Source organism: Opisthorchis viverrini (genome assembly GCF_000715545.1).
Source record: "Opisthorchis viverrini unplaced genomic scaffold opera_v5_225, whole genome shotgun sequence".
Taxonomy (NCBI): Eukaryota; Metazoa; Platyhelminthes; class Trematoda; order Opisthorchiida; family Opisthorchiidae; genus Opisthorchis; species Opisthorchis viverrini.
In genome coordinates this window covers 292772-314261 of record NW_008751883.1, presented here as the reverse complement: position 1 = coordinate 314261, position 21490 = coordinate 292772, and the positions used below count along the sequence as shown (strand labels likewise).

Below are 21490 nucleotides of genomic sequence, written 5' to 3'. Positions count from 1 at the left end.
CGCCTGTCATGCTTTTGTTTTAATTGTAACATTATGACCATGCCTGAGGGCATGGCACCCACAAGTTAAGAATAGGCATTGTTATTGACATCAAACTTTCCGAGGGAACTTGCACACTGGACTCCGTTCAAACAGTGACCGAAAAGAGGCTAAACACTCTCACTGTACACCGTGATTTTGATATTCAAGCTACCACATACCCACGTTGCAAACGCATCCACCTTATACGCGCTAGCGTTTTTCGTAACCTTAGCCAAAAACCATCTATTCAAGGCCACGTAGTCCCAGCAGTGTTTTTAGTTCTTGGTTCAACTTGACCGGCCAGATCACTGAAACACCGCTACTTCACCAAATTCGCTTTTCTGATTGTTCAGACTTCGCAAGTTCCAGTTATTTTATCGTGTACCATGGAGGATGCCCTACCTTTCCCTTTCCCCGTTGTGTCGTTGACCATCATCTTCAGGTTGTAAAGCCCTGATCATGGTTAAGCTTGACATTTTTCGCGAAAGCTATAAAAATCCTTGTGTCTGTTTCTGTGCCTCCGATGTCTACCGCACTCGACTGGGCCAGCTTGGATTTGGCCGCGTCTGTGGTATGTCACATAAGCTGGAAAGAAACGTTATTCCTTGTGTCATTGTGTGAATTCATGCGATGTTGTATTTGGCTGTATAGTGTGGCAGGTTGTTGCGCACATCTGCCACCTGCCACCTTTTTATTGGAACGGGTGTAAAAGTGATACTATTGATGGGGAGGCACGCGAGTATTATGTGTTTCTCGTAGAATTTCGCTTTGTGTTTTTGGAAAGGAGAGTTCTGTTGCGAAATTCGTGGAGCCAGTTTGTAACATTTGCTTGGATTTGAGTGGATTCAACGCACATCCAGGAAAGTTCGATAAGGCGCGTTCGGGAGAAGATGGGTATCCAGTTTTTGTAAATAAGATGCAAATTAGAATTTTGCTTCCCTGTTCAATGGTCTGTAACCGGTCAGTTGGCGTTTCCTAATAAATAAATCCGCAGCGAAGGCCTTCTTCCTTTCACGGGTAGTTCACCTGATGCCGGGGTTCTGAGATAGCTTTTGTATACTGTAAACAACAAACAGCCCTTTTTAGATGCATGAGACACTAGCTTAAACCTGGTCTGGATCTAGCATTTCCCAAGGCAAATTTTTATTAATTCAGAGCAAGAACATTAGCAAAGTAAAAATCCACACATCATTAATAGACCGATTGAGGCAAACTGAAACAGAATGATTCGCGCTACAACGCCGATATGTTACGCTAATATCACCCCAACTTCCAAATAAACAAAACAACTACGCACCTAAAAATTTTCGTTCCCGTTCTATCGTATTCTCAAAAAACGGGTGCTCTGCATTCATCAGCTTCCAGGATTAGTTGTTCAATCCTCCATGCGCAATACATCGTGTCAAGTACACATCTATCCATGCAGCGTGTTTTCCGTTGTTCGCCGTGGCCTCCAACTAGCGGCTTGTCTTTTCCCCTCACTGAAAAACAAAATTCCTTATTGTACGCAACATCTCTCTTCCTTATAATACATCTTTAATGACTTCTTGCAATCATTTATTGACCCAGCGCGCCCCCTACGTGATAAGCTCACTGTTCACAAGTGACCGCCAGCTTATCGCCCGCCAAATTGAATTAGCCGAAGGGAAAGTAAGCTGGAAGCATTGTGGTGGGCTTCTGGTGCCACGGATGTAATGTAAATAACTTATTCATCAAAACATGATGAGCAGCAACAAAGCATTTTTTATTTGTGATTACAACTGTTAGGAGTTTCAGAATAAAGCTTTAGAAAACGGACGTGTCCTCTCCGCAATGTAGCCGCTACACACTTCCCGTAGTTGTTTGGGAAGACTTGTGGAGCTCGGTTGGCTTCCTCTCTCGTGCTCACGTGGATGTGCTGGGCCGAACTGCATGGGTAATTATTGTGTGCGCTGTAAAGAGGAAGAGATCCGTTCTTGTTTGATAGTTGCAAAACATGAATACAACTTCACCTAACGCTCATAAGCCTGGTGCGCGATGCACCTGACAGCTGCGTAAACCAAATGAATGAGGAATTGTAGTGAGCGTCTTGTCGAGTAAGGTTAAGATCGGAACAAGAATTTTTACGTGATTTGGGTGTTTTCAGCAGGTGATCTGCCGGGCGCGCATGTACCAAATGAATTGGATGAAGTTGTTTGATTGAACGAGGATGTGACCGCTAAAATACCTCACCATTATGAAGGAGAAAACAGGCCTTAACAGGCCGGTAACGTGATTCTGCCATGAAACGGTCTGGCCAGCGTTCGTGTCGCGTGATCCATTAACTATCTACGTGAGTAGCTGGCGAGACAGGCGGAAACGCAGAATCATGCAATGAATTTGTATTTCTGATCGGAATGTCTAAGGCCGTTTTGGGATAACCGTATTCCATAAGATCAGTGTATGCCGGTTCGGGGCGAATAATGGATACAGCCGCGGAATTTTCAGGTATTTGGACAGTGAACTGTGTTTCGGAACTGGAAAGAAGACAAAAAGGGACCATTGTATGGAGGGTGTAAAAGTGATTTAGTGTGGTCGCAACGTATAAACAGACGAAGCAAGTTGCGAAGCATCCGATTAGCCCGCCGTTGGTTTTGTATAATGGTTAAGTTGCGAAATCCGGGTCTTTAAATTGGCCACGTAATTGGCAGGAGCGATGAAAGATTGAGAGTCTAGGATAAAAAGTTTGTGTGGAATACAAAAGCTGCTTCAAAAGCTGATTCTAATTGCGAAAAGTGCATGTAAGAACGAAACGTTTTGCATAAATGTTAAGGTATCAACGGTGATTGCTCAAGTGAGTAAAGTGGACTGTTGTGTGCTCGGAGAAAAGCACTCGAGTCTCAAGGAACGCATTCGACTAGGCCGTTAGTCTGAGGGTGATATCGGGTAGCTGGGATACATTTGCAGTTGAGTAATGCAATGAGATGTTTGAGCAGCTGTGTTTCAAACCGGTATTTGTGGTCGGTGTTTATGACTGAGGGGGCCCCAAAAATGGAAACCTATCCGTAGATGAGTGTTGAGGCGTCGTCTGCGGGCGTGTCAGGTAAAGAACTAGCTTCAGACCATCGTGTAGAGCAGTCGACACGTTAGGATAAAGAAGCATCCGTCGAATCTCGAAAAAGGGCTGACAATATCAAGGTGTTCATGATCTTGTGTGAGACAGGTCCCGCTTGATGATTGAGTATGGCGGGCAACCAGGAAGTGTTAACCTTCAAGACAGGCTTTTGCCCAAGAATATATGTATGCTCTTACTCTGCCATACGAAACGTCAATAAGTTAGTTTGAGAGCTGAGGATACTCCAGGTGTGTAGGCCACGAAAAACGTGGCCGCACAATGTTGTGGCAGACTAGGTTGGTGCAAACACCACGTTCACTCACCCTTCACAACACATTCACCATAGCACCTCTACTCTTTTTCGACTGACAGGCTTGCCTACGCACACAGAACTGCATCTGCTCGCCAGGTTTGCATAAATACTCTAGGCTGCCCACTAGCTTGGTGAATGTCTGCTCTATGTGCTCATAAATCCAGTTATTCTTGCCTCTCTGCGCCAGCGAGTTTATCTGTAGTCGAATCAACTTGCATTTTTTGAGAGAAGCTCATGTCTGTCTCTTCCGGCGCAGGCACAGGTCATCATCCTTGTTTTGCTGTACATGGACTTAGCTAGTGACCTAGCTGCTCAGGATCAAAATAGGTTTGCAACGGTTATCAATTTTTGTGCAAACCTCTCGTGTTTTATTTTGGGGGACCCAGTGGTGCTATTTTCGTCACCCAAAATTCCAGTTTCATCCCAGGTAGAACCATCCACTATATTGTCTCCATCTCAATTGCGTTTCACCGTCACTGACGTACCTACCATTGCCGCGCTAAGAACACAATAATTTGATTGTGCCGACTTCGGCAACACTCATTTTGATTTGAACCATGCTCTTTTTATAGCCGCAACGCCTGCATGTTTCAAGACACCCAAAACCGACCACTGTTTTTTTCTTCTGAATTCGGATGTATTTCTGCTAACCACTCACCTTGAAAAACAGCGTTATTACTGTTATTATTAAAGATATAAAGCAACGAGCCAATAACTTATTAAGTAACAAATTCCAAAGCCCTTTAGTTTTCAATAATAGGGATGAGATTTGTCAGGTTATCGAAAACAACTGAGAACAGGAAATACTCAGAAACGAAGTCGAGTCAGAGGTGATTTCAATCGGTATGCTGTGGATAATTGAAATCAAGGGCTATGGAAGCGCTTAGGCAAGAAATAGGCCACAGGGATGGGAGAGATGTTATAGTCATGCTCAGATACAACGCTAAATCTGGCGAAAGAATAGTCAAAAATGGATAACAGTCCAACCGAAAAACACTCACATTAATATTCTGTTAGCCGTTTGAGTGTAATCAACCGTTTGCATTTAGTTCTTACCTCTGCGTCTTTAAACATGTATCATCCTTCAATAAGAAATCGTTTCATGCTCGGATAACCAGCTGCAAGGTTAAAATCATCTGAAAATTTTTCAAACACGATTCGCCAACGAATTGTTTCATGAACCCTTCCGTGATGCATGCCCACTCGGCAAATACTCAGAAACTCTATGTTTAAAGCCCTTTTTCTCTCTCTACTACACTGCGTGGAGCAGTCTTACTAGACACGTGCGCGAATTTCGTGCTTACCAGCAGTCTTCTTGGATTTTATTCTAGAACTCCATAACCACCTATTCAACTTAGCAACATTTGGCCATGTATACTCTATTTGTCTAAATCCCGACGGCCGTTGAAAGACCATCGCCCGGTATATCATCAGGTACGGATGAAAGCATCGTGAGACGCAAAATAGCTCTAAATCAGTAGAGAAGACTGTGTGAACTGTAGAGCCGTCCGCCGTCCTTGTTCAATAATTGCTCCATCAACTGCGCACAAATAAAAGCACACCACATCGAAAGCGTAGGCTCGAAACCTTTTCTAATTTATAGGGAATATAAAATTGTTGAGCGCCTGGATCCTAAGGCATTAGCAAATGTGTGTAATGAGGGAATCACTCAACAGTATTACGAACCCGGCCGGCCCTCGAAACCGAAAATAATGACGGTCACCAAAACTCAAATAGAAGTAAATGGAAAACCTCAAAATTGCCAGTAGAGTTGAGCTTAAAATCTGCACTCCAAACGATTTCTTGGCCTTCAAATGTCCTGGCTTCTAGGATGCTCGTAGGATCCTGAACCGTGATAGGCAGACGATCAAGGTGGCAACGCATTTTCTCGCGTGCTGCCGTGAAAGTAAGACAAAGGCCAGTTTTCAGGGTCAACAAACTCTACACAAAAGGAGTGGGCGAGCCAAATCGAGTTCCATTTCGCAACAGGAGTATCTTGCAATGCTTTAGGTTTGGTTGCTCAAACCTACCAGCAGAAAGGCTCCAAAACACTTCGCGCACCTATCCCCTTTGAACGTTGCTCGTCACCCTCCGCAGCGCTAGTCAAATTTTCTAATGGCATTCCACAACATAGAAGAAAACTGTAAATTGACCGATTGAGGGCCGCGGACTACCTCAGCCCCCAAAACATGAAGTCATCATACACGGGGAATTTTAGAGGCAACCAAGAATTTGTCCTTACCAAATTTTCACTTGCGAGAAACTGTAACACCACACAATGCCAACGATAGAACCAACCAGTGTTCTTGCACTACTCGGAACTTAAAGCCTCATACCGATTCAGAACGGAATGCATGATGTTGAATGGCTAAGTTGAAGACGACTGTGAATCAACCGCCACACGTCCGCATACTGAGTCGGCATGGATCACCCTTCATAAATCGAGGGAAAAACTGCAATGCTGGGGCCCATGGTTGAAGATAACATTCATATGGTTTGCCAAAAAATCTCGAGCCCGCCCAGGCGACACTTGTATCCCCATGGGAAATTGTGCAAAATGACTTCAGTTTACTATAACACTCGAAATGAGACTAGTTGGTGAATTGCGCATGAAAAAGCTTCCTTGACTGAAGTTCACCAAGCTGGGTATGAGAAACTTTCAGGGTCTTGTATCGCCGAAACATGTAGCGTGGACCTGCCAGGACGCAGGTGTAGACACTCGGGGAATCTCACTTAGGGCTGAATCTGGCAATGCGAGGTGGAAATCCAAAAAGCGTTTTGGTAAGAAACTATTTCAACTGTTTGTTGTCGCATCGCATGTACCCCACATGTACCTTAAACACCGTGGATTCAAAATCTAACGTTTTTACGCGTCAAGAGTGATTCTGAGAAGTCAACCCATGACCCAGTCCTGGTGCCGAAACTTATTAACGTGCCCACCTAGTTCCGCTGAATCATCCGCATGCCTCCCACAGGAGGGGTCAGATGAGCCCCAATGATCGTGTAACTAACAAAGACAACTGTACTCGACAATTCATTTAAAGTAAGCTTGTTATGTCCCGAGACCGGATGGCACTTATCCAGTGATATTGAAGGAGACGTCATGCCAGCTAACTGGTTACTTCCTAGGGCCGGTAGAACAATTTGTCCACGCGGGGTTTATTCCAGTCATCTAGGAGGAGGCCGTGACCACAACTATTTTGAAGTCTATTAGCCACTCGACATCAGCTAGAGATAGGCTCATTCTTTTAACAAGCCTCCAGTGAAATATTTTGGAACTTTTCTCAATGCAAAGTGTCCTAAGGCGCTTAAACACCAATGGATTTGTACCCTTTGGGAACAAAGAGTTGCAGAGAATCCCGCGCATTACGAGCTCTCCTTTTCAAGGACTTCAAACTTATGATAACCGACTCATCTCGGCCGGAATATTCTCTGAATTCATAAAAATCCTCGATCGGGTTCTCCACACCCTGCTGATTCAAATGCTCGGCTCGCATGATAGTAAAGGACCAGTGGTTAGATAATGGTTTTCGCGGGATTTTTCGACACCGGATTGTCAGCACTCGGCTTTGCTGACAATTTCAGGCTTTGGAATCTCGTTTCCAGTGGACTACAGACTGATATCAGTTCAACAAAGAGCTGAGCGCTAGGCCATCATTTCTGCATTAACGATGAAAAGTGCGCACTTGTCCTCCACTGGAGAGACTTGAAACGATGTAAAGATACATGATGACGGAAAAATTCGGGCAACATCCATGTAGGATGTAGAGAAGGATGCGGAAATCCGTCTGCCTTCCACCCTCTACTTCGCCCCGAATGAAATGCATAAAATGCCTGCACTGCGGTGAAGACAAACGAACTTTCTTTGCCCCAACCGGCTCCCACGAAATTTTAGAAGCTGCATGTCGTATACACTAGACGGTTGACGGAGTACGGAAAAATTACTGCTTTGATGAACGTGCCCAACGCACGGTCATAAAGATTGTTACTGGTCCATGGGCTATGAATGGCATCTGAAGGTGCTTAACTTCCACTGTTGGATTTCACTAGCTAGCGTGTGGACTTGATTCTAGTAACTTTATGGAAGTGCTTCTGAATAACCATTCAACATCTTTCGCCTTGCTGACGTAGTGGTCTGGCTACCCAATAAGTTACTTTACCGGGAGTGTGCGGAAAAGAAGAAAATAATAACGCTACATTGGGTATGCAATAATAAAGGGGTTAAATGGAATAGACTAGCTAATAATGGTTTTCTTTAAAATAGTTCCCTGCTGGCTCATGTCAGCGGATAAACAGTAAGCCGATCAGGGGTCTTCTTGTAATAGCTTCCGAAGATGGTCTGAAATGTTTTGATACCTGTGTTAGCACATGAAACTCGCGAATGACCGCTGCAAGTGCAAGCGAAATCAGAAGGGAGAGTCGGAGCATGTGACCATGTTTGTATTGCGTGAATTTTTTGAACAAGTGAGCATTTTCGTAGTTTTTCGTATTCAAACAGAAAACGATTATGCAATTAACGGAATACGTAGTGTTATAATGAGAACAAAATGAAGGTAGAAAACACCACACTGACTATAGACGGGATCAGGATGGCAACTTTATTTCCTCACATGAGTTGTAAACTCTTAGAATACTTTGTCCCACACTGTTTTTACCACCACCTCTGGACAACGGTTCAAAAATTGTTTTGATGCTTATTTCCGTGAATCCTTCTTGACGATGGTTTGTTTCATGAAAATGAAACATTACTGCACCAGAATTTCCGTATATAACCTTCAGGTTAGGCGAACTTGACAAGTAACATCCTGGGAAGTTAGCGCAATCGCCATGCAATGACGACCACTAAACCGCTGATAGGTAGCCGTATGACGAGGAAATAATGAGGGGGAAAACCAAACAAAAGCGATATTTCAACTGACGTATCCCAATGAAAACGATGCTGGACTCAACTAACGTAAAGGCTAACATTTAGCCCCTATCCAAAATCCAGTGCACAAGTCCATTCGAAGGTTTGTTTTATTGTATCACAGAAAAAAGTTTGTTGCACTCGCGTATATGGACGAATTTGATTCCGTCAGCTTCGATGTACTCACGTACCAGGTTGATTTTTTATACATGTGAACTACAATTTCAAGGATACAGCGAATGTTTTTAAAATAAGAATCTTTATCTTGCTCTAAAAAAGGAAAAATTTCCATCTTCACCATGAATAATCCCGGGACTTTTCGTGTGTGTGGTTGCTGGACCTAATGGAATATGCATGACTGTATTCAAAAGACTGGGATCAAACTTGGCCTGAGGAGGCCACCACTCCCACCACAACGTGATATTCCCGTGGGCCCTGTTTCAAAGTTGAGATTCGTTTCACCGGATTATTCTTTGAAGAAGCTCTACGGGGACAACGAAATCACAACATCGAGGTATACGTGGTATGGATTCATATTCCAAAATCTTGTTGAACAAGCACAGAGAATCGCAAACTTCTACTTTATTTGCATTGCGGTGGTACAGATTTTTACAGATTCGCCTGTCACTCCCGCCATTTCAATTATTCCTTTGGTATTTGTGCTTGCTGTTACCATGGTAAAACAGGGTTATGAAGATTGGCTCAGGCATAGAGCAGATAGAGAAGTTAATTATGTTCGGGTGGAAGTGGTGACCGAAGATGGCAGGTTGCAAACGGTGAGAGCGATGGAATTGACTGTCGGTGACATCGTACTTTGCAGAGTCAATGACATTTTTCCGTGTGATATGCTCATCCTTAGTTCCAGTGAACAAAACGGCGAATGCTATGTGACGACTGCCAGCTTGGATGGAGAAACTAATCTGAAGCGCTTTGTAGCACCTGAACTGACTCGAATGTATGACAGTCCAGATCTTCTGGCGAAAAATCTTCGAGGCACAATTACATGTCAGCAACCGATTAATGATCTGTATGCATTTAACGGCCGCCTCACGGTCGAAAACGAAGTAGGAGGTGCTGAAATCTGTCCAATTGGTCCCTCCAACCTTCTTCTCAGAGGTGCGTGCCTGAGAAACACAGATTTCGTATATGCATGTGCTGTGTACACGGGTCAGGACACAAAAATGGCACTGAATTCCAAAGGAAAGAAAACAAAATTTTCGCAAGTGGAACGTCGGTTAAACTACTATCTTGCTATTATTTTGGTATTTCTTGTTACGTGCTCTCTCATATCAAGTATTTTGATGTTTGCCCTCCCTTTAAAAAATGCATGGTACATACAGCCACAGACGATTACCGCATGGTCAGTCGTGCAGACGTTCCTGGGTTTTATCGTCTTGTACAACTATATCATACCTATTTCTCTATACGTCACGATTGAAGTACAGAAGTTCTTCGGTTCTCTTTTCTTCGAGTGGGATATAAACTTATACGACAAAAATTTGAATGAACGGGCAAAGTGCAATACTTCGGATCTTCTAGAGGAAATGGGCCAGGTAAGTATATTACCTAATGTCGAATTGGTGAGTGCAATTCAAGTGAATAGGAACATTTTGAAAGTTTTACAGATGACAGAATGAACTTAGAAATAGTTAGGATGAAATCAATCTCGATTAAAAGGGAATATAGTTATTTTATACTATTTCATCTATGACTGTACTGGATTCTTCTTGTCAAATATTGTCTTCCCTCAGGTAAATTGAACACATTACTACAGCGCACTGAACAAGATCATTATATTTTTTCGACACTCAGTTGTGAAGGAATGGCATTCAAAAATTTCCGTTGTGTTTCCGTCGGCATTCGAATTCCCTTTGATCTAATTATATCTTTCACTGTGCTGGCACATTTATGCTATAGACTTATGCAGTCCTGTCAAAAATTCAACGCGCGTTAATATCACCATGCTTATTACGGGTTGTGATTTTTATGATGTTGAAAGTGTAAGAATATGAGTGGGCGGTGCGTTACAACCTAAATACTTTCTACATATTCTAATGTCATAAATTTAGATTTTTACTGACACCAACGGGTAGACCAACATCGGGTTTTACACCGAGTTCCGCATCCCATCGTTCGAGAAGCCAAAGAAAACTTTCAAACCTAAATTCATTAACGTTTAACGTGCATCTGGAACTCAGTCGTGATGTACAAGAGCAATAATCACGCTTTAACATGTAATTCCTTCTAGTTTTCGAACTATTGAAGTAAAAGATGTTTTTGATTAACACGACTGGTTGCGTTTAGCTTATTATTCTAAAAAAGAGCATTCGTCTAAAGCAGACTGTATGCAATGTTTCCCGGTTGTGATTTTTCATCACTGGAATAGAAAACATTCAGGATGCACAAGTAAATAAAGGAAACATAGTGCAATGGCATGCTTAATATGTCATGTTTACGGTATGCCCAGAGCAGTCAACAGTTTAAGCAGCAAAATTGATTTATTATGACCATGTAGCCGACAGTTACCATTCTCTCACCATTCCTTCAATAATGTGTGAAACCAACAATTGAAAGCACTTCGGCAAATTCAGGTAGTTTACTTAAGCCTCCAAGTTTTTTGTACAAAGATCGAATGAACAAGGAGAAAAATGATAGCGTGACCCAACGTCTAACAGTTGATTGTTGGTGATTCATTAATTGGGTTTTCACCTATGCGACTTGTGTATAAATAATAATGATTCATTTTTGACGATGAGCAAACGGATAGCTTAGACTAACATAAGACATGGTGCGTAATGCGTGAACACGTTTTAGTCACTTTTTGTTGTCTAGACTAAAATACATCATTGAAAAAACGGCACAAAAGTTATGATAACCGCGTGAATATAATGAATAACCAGACAAAAGTGGTGAAAAAGGAATTAAGCGCATTATGTGACCACCAACTGCCCAAGGATAGATAGATATATCCCAACAGCAATTTCGGGCAATTTAATGAAACAGGAAACTTTTTATTCTGTTACATTATATGCTATATACACAGTGTGTATAAATGTTACATATTATATTTATCAAATCACCGGCCAATGCTGCTTTTAGGACAATGAGGCACAAAACGAGAGATGAAAACTTCATGTGCCTCTTAACTAAATTTATTGCTGTGCCAAACCACAAATACGTGGTTTCAAAGGATGCTGGGGATTTTGAACAAGATTTTGTCATTTTAAGACAGGCGAAACATCAGATACGAACATTCGTTCTTCAGTTTTTGTTCCTTAACCATAAACAGGGTTTAAGGTGTACCCACCTACTGCTTTTTCACCTGAATAAGCATACGTTTTTCTTATCTAAGATACCGATTTATTCACTAGCAATTATGAACCGAAGCAACATTGGTTCAAACATGATAGCCGACTATTTATCATCAAAAGTTAGAGCCTTATCTGCCAGTTTCTCCGTGGTTAAAATTTATCGTACTTCTGTTTTGCACGTCCATCCGGTTTATTCTTTTGACTCTTATATAAGAGCATTATTACACGTAAACTGACTAACACTTTTAGCTTTATTCTTACGGCCACTCAAAGATGACGCAGGTTACCTTTTGGAGAGAGTTTTATATGAAAGCAACACACTTCCTTACCCGGTTTTTTATCTAAGTTTTTGGCTATAGTTTAACAGCTTTCTCTTGGAGAAATTTGCCGGTACGTTACAAGCTAAAGCAAACAACGGTTCTCTCCAAGTTTCACAATTGGTTCCATTTTGTTAGACTCGTCACCGCTACAAAATCGAATAAAGGCTTATGTTTATGGTAGACCGCAGAAAGTAAGAACAATGTGGCGCAAAATGCTTCTTATTTATCAGTTCTTTTAGAAAAAAACAGGTTTTATCAGTGTTTACGTGATGTGATCGCCTACTAGTGAGAAACACCTTTTTTTAACATGCGCAAACACTCAGCTTTTGGTGAGGCATTTCTGGAATGCCCTTTAATTCCGCTGGTATTTGCTTGGACTAAATAACAAGTTACCTAATTATGCTTATAAAATTAAAAAGCATGTACATACTTTGTGCTTTTGACACACCGTCATGCTATCTACCATTACACATCACTGACACAGACACGAACACTGTTCATTATACATAATAATGTGATTTTTAGGCTGCCCACTCTTAATAATCAAAGCTTCTGGGCCCATTTTACCTCTGCTTATAACAAGCATGTGTTTGTGGCCTCAAGAGCTTCAACCACGTGAGCATTAGGAATGGTGGAATTGCTCCCTTATGCCACACAACACTGGTATCCCTTGATGCGCTCAACTTTCCCGGCCAGCCTATTATTCCAGTAAAAAGCGCAGAAACTACCTCACTGCATCTTTTTTACGCTTGCACGCTTATAAGCACAATGTAGAACGATTCGTGAATAGTTTAGCAAATATATACTGCGGTTGGTTAGTGCGTCCATTTTGCAAAGATAGCCCGTGCGCCTAACACAATCCTAATTTACACCTCGTTCCCCTGCACATTATGATGTCTTTCTCTTTGACCTGCAAGGCACAATAAAGATACTATAAAATGGCTTCTACCCGAAATGGCTCAAAACTGAGTGTCCGTCACATGTGAAAACAAGCCTTCAATTACAGCCGTTCGCGAATTAGTTCAGTGTAGATGACAAACTTCAATGAATAGCTTGTTTACGCTGTTCTACAGGTTCCGTAGGAACCACATGATAATGCCTAGCTGCCGAGCTCCAAAAAATGCAGCAACCTTACGAATGATGGCTCCCATTCTCTTCAGCCGAGTGTCTGAAGAAATTTTGCTGAAACCACATGAGTGACTTCTAATTTGGTCTCGTTTACTTTCGAGTGGCTTAAAGTTTGCTGCTCTTTGGCATTTTTTGAGTTGCGTGCAAGGTAAGCAAGAAACAGAGCCACATCGGAACAGTAGGCACCCAAAACCTGTTGATCTACAATGCTTGAGTCAACCGGCGAAAGAACGAGAAGGAAGTGGTATAAACCAAGCAACTCCCTACAGTGGAAGGTTTGTATACTTTTTATTCATCTACTGGATGCACTAGCCTCATTTTACATATAACTGCATATAAAATCCACAAAATAATGGTTCGTTCATCGTTTCCTTAGATGTAAGTCCACAGATATCACAGCCAAAAAGCCTAAGAATGACCACCAAACAGGTGTGTGACTTCCCTCATTTTTGACCACAGATTGTCCTCCATTGAGTGAAAAGGACAACTAGTTGTCGCTCTACTGGTCGTAAGCCTACTGAAGAATTTTTCCAGCTTGCTTTTGGTCTTGTCTCTCATGGTGTCCATCACTTGGGCCGAGTGAATATAAAATATATAGATATAAAATGTGGTCACAGTGATTTTCAAAATATGTTGGTGGCAACCAACCAACCAAAGACTCACCTCAATCTCTTGTGCATAGTACTCTTCATCTGAATGTGCTACAAAAGTGTGACTCATTTTCTTTGGAAACATATTCAATACCTCGAATTGTTTTTCTTGATTGAAAGTTCCGAGTACTTCACTATCGGTTCCTTCGTTTTCGAGTTTCAGGACATAGACCCGGTTCACAAAATCCAATCACTCCTACTTAATAACTGTACACTAAATTTGCCTCATCGGAAAATCATCAATAAGTTGCAAACTAAAACAATGTACCGGGGTATTCATTTGGATGTTTTGTTTACACCATTCTACAAAAACGATTGCTCATGTGATATTAATTGTTTGACCCAAGTTAAACTAAGCAACGTGAACATGACAACTTATCATGCCAAACAGGCTTGCGTGAGCTAGATTTACACACCTACCGACAGATTAGAACCAGTCTTGTCTGTCACCCGAATGCTTGCAGTTCAGGTGCTGCAAAAACACGAATGCAACAATTTTTGAGGTTCATCTTCGCACGCGTTCCAACAGATCATTCTAATTTGTAAAGACATCTGTCGTTACACAATGGCAACCCAAGTTATGTAGCTACAGTCAGTTGGTAGTTCTGCTGGTACTGTCTGGGGAATTTAGAAACTGACCGCCAGTGTCTGTCTCGGTGAAATTTGTTTTTGTTTTACTTGTCGTATTGGCGCCTTTGAGTGCTAGTGCGAGAACGATATCTGAACGCTTTGCATATCTGCAACGTTGTCAACTCTTCAAGCTAGAAACTGATTCCGAATAATACAGTTAGTTTTTCATTCTGTCACTAACTACTAAGGTGTTGTGGCAATCCTTGTATTTACTACAGCTTCCTTGAAACAAAATCGGAGTCTTTTGAGTGATTATAAGATTCGAAAACTCACAAAAGCTACCTTGGTACACTGATCCAGACATGTGATTACTGTTTGGTTTCAGTAGGATTAAATATGCACTCGAACAAAAATGTGGGATCGAACTTATATTTATTTACGACTCAAATTCCTACGAACGAATCAGCCTGTCAACAATATACTAACATCTCCAAGCACGGCAGCTGGGACAAAGTATCCGGATAACATCAAACCAGGCACCTACAAGCCTAATCCAGCATCCATGTGACCACATCTTGCGGTCAGGGAATCGATCTTAGCTGAAGCTGTCACCTAGCAGGTTGTGCAAAGTTGCTGAAGATGCCATGATAGGCGTGAAAGTACCTTCACTCCGAAAATAAACGCCAATTGGATACAATAAACGTATGAGTATACAGGTGAACAGCAATGTTCAGATATACCTTGTCAATAGTAGTATCTTATTCATAAAAACTTCCAAAGCCAAAAAAGAAATTTCGTCGCAAAAATGCATAGTAGTTTCCTTATAAGAGTGCTGAGACCCAACGACCGGTTTTGTCCTTCTTGAGGCTCATCAGGTAGAAACGGTCCCCGAGTTTCCGTCAACTTTATGTCCTACCTGAAACCAAATTGCGCGAAATAGCGAAATACGGCCATTTGCAAACAAATTTGGTTTAACGAGGAACTCACCTAGAACTCAGCTGAATCTCTCGTTTGTGATGTTTCCAGGTAACTGAATGTGCAGCACCAGGCCGCCTCAGTCGCTACGATATTCGTGATATCGCGATACATGTATATTTGTAATGCACTACTCATAAAGTTACTGAAAATTTGTTGACAGCCCACGACCGGTTTTGCCCTTCGTGTGGCTCATCAGGTAGGTGGGGTCCCTGAGTTTCCCGTCAACCTTATGTTTTACTCAAAACTCAATTGCGCGAAATTAGCGAAATACGCTCATTTGCAAACAATTTGGTTTTGCGAGAGTCTCACTTGGAACCCAGCTAAGTTTCTTGTTTATGGTGATGTCGTGGGCCATCGAAGAATTATGAATAGTATATTACGACTGTACATGTATCGCAACATCTCGAATGTTGTACCCATCGAAACGTGAGGCGGCCTGGTCTAACACATTCAGTTGCCTGGAAACATCACAAACGAGAGATTCAGCTGGGTTTCAGGTGATTCTCTCACAAAACCAAATGTGTTTGCAAATGAGTGTATTTCGCAAATTAGTTTTATTTACTAGAAGCATAAAGCAATGACATGCGGTCTTTCAAATTTTCACCCTCATTAGTATTATACAGACCACAAGAGAAGTGCAAAACACTGAAAAATGTCCATTATTATAGGTTTTATTTATTACATAATGACTGCATATCAGTAGTATGTATGGGAAGTAAACCATCGAATACGAAAGGTTAAGCCAGTGAAGACAGTTTGGTAATACGGAGAAAAATTCGCAGAGCAGGCGGAATAAATTGATCAATTTTCTCAAGTTTGTTCTAGTTTGTTCACAGTGAGGAAAGGCTACAATGGAAACGCTCCATATCTATGGAGCCTATACACTAATAGCCTTATGTTATACGGCGAACCGGTAGCTGGGAACCTTTTGATTTCTCAAAACTACGTTTTGAAACAGATCGCACCTTTTCTACTGAGAAAAACGGGCTGAAAAATTGGACGAAACAATGCAATTAAGTGGAGTTTCAACCACTTTCTATCAGTCATCTTAATCTTTCAAATCACGCTGGAATAATTTTTGATAATTCAGTATCCTGTTTGATTTAGTTCGGAGGGCTAACATATTTTAGACTTTAATAGAGAGATTTGTGATACTCAATCTGATCCGTTACAACTTACCTCAGTTTCTCAATCGTGGATATGCGACAATATTAAATAGAGTACTCACATCTTGTGTGGTCACCCCGGGGAAGTATATTTCTATTGTGGGTACAACTTTGGCAGCTTGGAACTTCTCTGTACTGTAGTCTTAAGGAGGGGACAATATATGTGTCTCCACATGGCTGGATTACCTCTCAAGAACAGCCATTATAATGGAAACATGTTTTGGTTGACTACCACACTAAAACGTATATTATATCACAAACGCGGCTAATACACAGAATCAGTACTTTTGTGGGCAACTTTTGACGTCGGAGGATTTCATTCAATCCATTCGCTAGCCTTGGATCAGCAGAGAACACTATTCACTGGAAATTCTCGCAACCAAAGATAGGGTGACTATAGAAGTGGGTTGAACAGAACACAGACACGCACCATTAATTGAACTGTGAGTGAGCATTGGTGTCTTTGGTGTTAGCTACACATAAGTCGATGTGGCAGCATATTGTTTTCAACTTTGACGTTGAGAGTAAACCACTAGTTCTTAATGGGAGGAGCAGGACCGTTCAGCGTCCTACAAGTTCATCATGTTGTACGTATAAGTATGAATCAGGAATACTAAGGATTAGAACTCACTTGGGACGAATGAAAAATTTCCACCCCACTGTTACGAAAGCCATTAAAAAATGCCGGAATATAAAAAGAGTTCCATTACGTTCCTTATTGACCACCCTGTTGGAAGTCGCCGGTGTTTTGTTCAGGGTTGGAGTGCTGCATTTAAATTCAGGCAAACCAAGATAATTCTCAGAACTCATAGACTCAGATGTGATTGAAAATGATACAAAAGGTTTTTATGATACCCTACCTATTTGTTGGATATCCCCGGAGAAAACGGTTTATTGGACTCCAAAGGTGTTGAGAGAACGAAGGCGGTTATTGGTATGTCAGTAAACGGTCATTATTCCTGCAAATACCCGGTGGGAGTAGCCCTCTTCTAACGGACGGATTATTCGATTGAACGTCCCACGTGATGATTCAGTGTCCATTTAGTTAATTATTTTACTTTTAGAAAACAGTCTCCAAATTTGGCCTTTGGTTGTTTTCGACCATATATGAATTCGTTTGTAGTGATGTGAATGGCAGAGCGACTGTAACTTCCCTTCGGTGAATAGCGGCATTAGGTAACTCGCCTAGCTAACATACGAACTCCCGATTATGAGCAAAACCCCATCACCATCGTTGAATGCCTTCTGATTCAAATCACAAATAAGCTGCAAAACGTTGGGTTGTAACGGTCTTGTGCACGAAAACTAAACTCCTTTTCGGTTTCACGCCCCAAAAACGTAGGCAGCACATTTCCATTAAGCAACATCTGAAGAACAATTTGACTGTCTTAATAATGCTTGACGTTTTCCACTCAGTAGTCCCAAAAGCCTTTAGAATCTTCCAAGTTTTTAAGAACCATTTTGTTGGTTCTTGGGAGTTGAACAGTAGAAACTCCTGTGGCGATGCAAACCAACTGTATTAGGCTTTTACTGGACTTCAATATCCATAGCTAATTACAGCTGAATTACTAATCACCGGGCTACGTTTGATCCAATGGGGATTTATTTCAATGTGTTTTCATTACTAAAGCAATCGAGCCCCCCCTTGCCGATAGGTCTAAAGGTTCAACAAATTGCACAAAACTTGGAGGATTACGCCTAAGTTATTTTCAGTGCAGGGATAATTAATCAGCGTCCAGTTTAATCATTAGAGAGGACTTCAGCATCCTTTCTTTCATTTAGACATGCAGCCATTGTCCCGCTAAACAATGTGTGCTTTCCCTTATTTCTAAAACGAACCAGTTCCGTGAAAAAACTTCCTCCCGATTTATTTCAACTGTTCTGCATTCTTGTTCAACAATCAATTGGTGAGGTTGTTTTGAAGGGGGATGAGGAAAGAGCAGGAATGAACTTTTCACAACAGCTGATGGACCATCGATCATTTCGTCGTCGGTGTCCAGTTAAGTGGTTAATCTGACAATAAAAACTGGTCGTACTAATTCAGTCGGCCCCCGATTTCGGGCCGAACGCAAAGGATGGCTGTCTAAATTTGTCACATCCATTTTTGTCAGTTTTATCTTGAAAATGTAAAACAATCGTTATCACATAAGTAAACATTTAAAGTCGCTCTGCTACCTTAAAATGATGTATGCTTTCAGGTAAAACTGTCCGAACTTTTCTCTTGGAACACCTGACAGTACTTGGGTTTCGTCTTACAGTGTCATACATCAAACTGTGTCTTATGCGTGGGAATGTGCGCTAAACAAGAGAGAAAGAATTTATAACGTTCGCGATTTAGATCTGTCAATAAGGTTACTGAAAATTCTTAGATATCCTAATGGACCGTCGGGAAGTATACATCACACTGCATAGGTTGCGCTGGCTTGGCTGCGTTTGCTAGTCAACCGACTTCCTCGAAGGGCTCTTTTCGCACAACCGCGTGAAGGGTGGAAGAGGGCCAGAGGTGGTCAAACAATGACTTGGCAGCCAAGTATAAAAACCACTACCAGCAAACTCAGCTGTTCTGGTCATTGCCGTCTCCCTGAATGAGGACCCCGAGATGGGTCATATCAATGGTTAGAGACATTGTCAGACATGACCCAGTCGCGCCCTCGATAGCGCTCATGTACCCAGGCTATTGCCTTCAATACATAGCTCCATTCCTAATCCCTTCAATTAAAAGACCACCTAAAGTGCTGCAGCCACGTACTAATTTATGAGCTCCCGCCCCCATTGCGCTGCTATATACGCCACCTTCCCGAATCATCGGTGAACGAAACTGTGGCAGCTACAACCACTGTACGACCAACACGCGGTTGATACAGCTAACAATGATGAAGATGATGATTCATTTTATAAACGGGAGGTTTGGTTTAGCTTTCCTATAACACTGAAGTAATTTTACTAGATGTGTACAGTTAGGCGTTCAAGTAGAACACAAAACTGGTAGAAACCCGGGGATCACTCTTGTCTGATGCGCCTAAAGAAGGGTGAAACCGAACGTAAGTTGTTGAAGAAGTTACAGTCATCAGATAAGCGGTGTACACCATCAAACGAGTGTACTGCGATATCCTGAACAGTATGTCAGCCGAGATGTGAGAGGGCCTTCATGAACCAGGTTCAGTTGAAAAATATGACATCAGCTGATATTCAGTCCACTTATCACGATTCGGTTTTGCGAAACAGTTAATTGTTGACTGAAAAATAAGCTTGTGACGGAAAATCGATCAACATTATATCGATGTGCTGGAAAAGAACAAGGACGCAGTTGCCTTGTTTGAAAACCTGAAGGTAAGCCAGTCTGAAGGCGGAAGAAGCCTTCAATAAGCAAATTAAATTTCTTTTCGGATATGATGCACACGGTTGATTTGATGCTAAAAGTCTCTAATCCGGGTCGGTCAGCCTATCGTATGCCTGGTTTTTCGGTTCATAGTTCTTAATTTCTCCAAACACCACTGCCGATTGCAAGTGGTGCAACGGCTTGTGTGGTTTCATAACTTTGAGGTCAACCGTACAAACTGATAATAAGCGTCACCTGATCAACTCCGCCTCATGAGAACTAATAAGTCCTTATCAGGGCATAAAGTGAGCTGGCTTTGATATTCGTATCGAACCATTATGATGGTAAATTCTTGCGCATACGATGATGCCTATAATGGTGAATATAAAAATAACCAGAGTTCTATTTCAAGCTATCATCCTGCAGGATCTTACTTATGCGGCGGTTCGAAAAAAAACACCACACCCGTAATTAGGTAAATGAATAAGCTTTACTTTCGACTACCGTTAGGTCACGTGCTAAATCTGACAGCTTTTTCACCGCACAAGTGTTCACATTCAAGAAATATCCATATGAACAATGCAACTGTGATTTGGCACGTTGCTACAGCCTATTTACCCTTTTCCAGGGAAATCTCGCCGTAGAGCTAAGCTAGTAAATACGGTCAATTTTTCAGCGAAAATGTTGCTGTGCAGTGGCTTTTCAAAACGATTAGCAGCTTGTTGAATGACGAAGGCTAAAACGAGTGTCATCACATTTAGAAATCTGCTACTGACCAGAAATCACCGGATAGGTTCCACCCATTGGACGCTGATTTGTGGCTGACTTCACTTTTCCATTTCTTTCTAACGTTGGAAGATCTAGGAATATTCCACCAGCATTTAAATTTTCACAAAACATGCTGGTTATTCATCAATAATAGGGATTGACAAAGAACACCTGTTGTGTATTTGTGGGTTTCGCAAGGTGTCTTGATTGTTAGCCATTCACACCCGATCCACTCAAAAGCTCTCGGTTTCTTGTCGAAGTCTGGGGGATGTTTGACGAGGTAACAAAATGCCGTGTAGATGCCATCAGCCAGGATCGGTTAAATAACCGTTGGTGGGCCTTGTTCTATGGCATTTATTCCTGATGAGACTTGGTTTGGCTTGAATGAGTGCGTTTCTCGTCATTGTGCAGGAAACATTGAGGTCAAATGTAGTGTCACATCTGTTGATGATCAGACACACGTCTTTTCGGATTGCATGTTTCCCTTTCTGTCCAATAACTCGGAGAATTTCGTGTCTTTTGTAAGGCATCGCTCACGACTATGATTAAATTGACGCGCTCGCTGCGATCCGGTAATTCAGATCACTTCAGTGGGATTTCTCATCTCGACTGCTCCTGTCTAGGCTTAGAAAACATGACAGTGCTTCAACAGTTTTGCTTCCTCCGGTTGGCTTGACGGCTTGACACCAAGAGGGTGTTACAGCTGATTGATTCTCTTTTTCCGAGCAGATTAGACTTAGAGATCTTTGGAAGATATGTTGTCTTTAGGATAAAGGGTCTATTTGATATCCGTGAAGAGTTTTGTGTTTGAAGGTTCCTTGTAAAGAGGGTCACTACGCGACCTTCTGTTGTTTTGGGGTTTATTTTAGAAAAGAAAGGTGTGCAACTAGGGCTTATGAAACAATAGAAAAGCCACTCTCAGGATATGTGGCGCTGACTCATGCAGTGACGGACTATGGACATCCAG

General features: G+C 41.8%; 1 protein-coding gene across 1 annotated transcript in view; it reads left to right on the top strand.

The window, feature by feature from the left end:
• Positions 1-8466: 8466 nt before the first annotated feature.
• T265_08584 (hypothetical protein) overlaps positions 8467-21490 on the top strand; it is a gene marked incomplete at both ends in the record, with an annotated part of 96123 nt that continues 83099 nt past the window's right edge. The window contains one exon of the mRNA XM_009174436.1: positions 8467-9866. Within this exon, the coding sequence (XP_009172700.1) occupies positions 8664-9866 (1203 nt within the window). The remainder of the gene's footprint in view (positions 9867-21490) is intronic.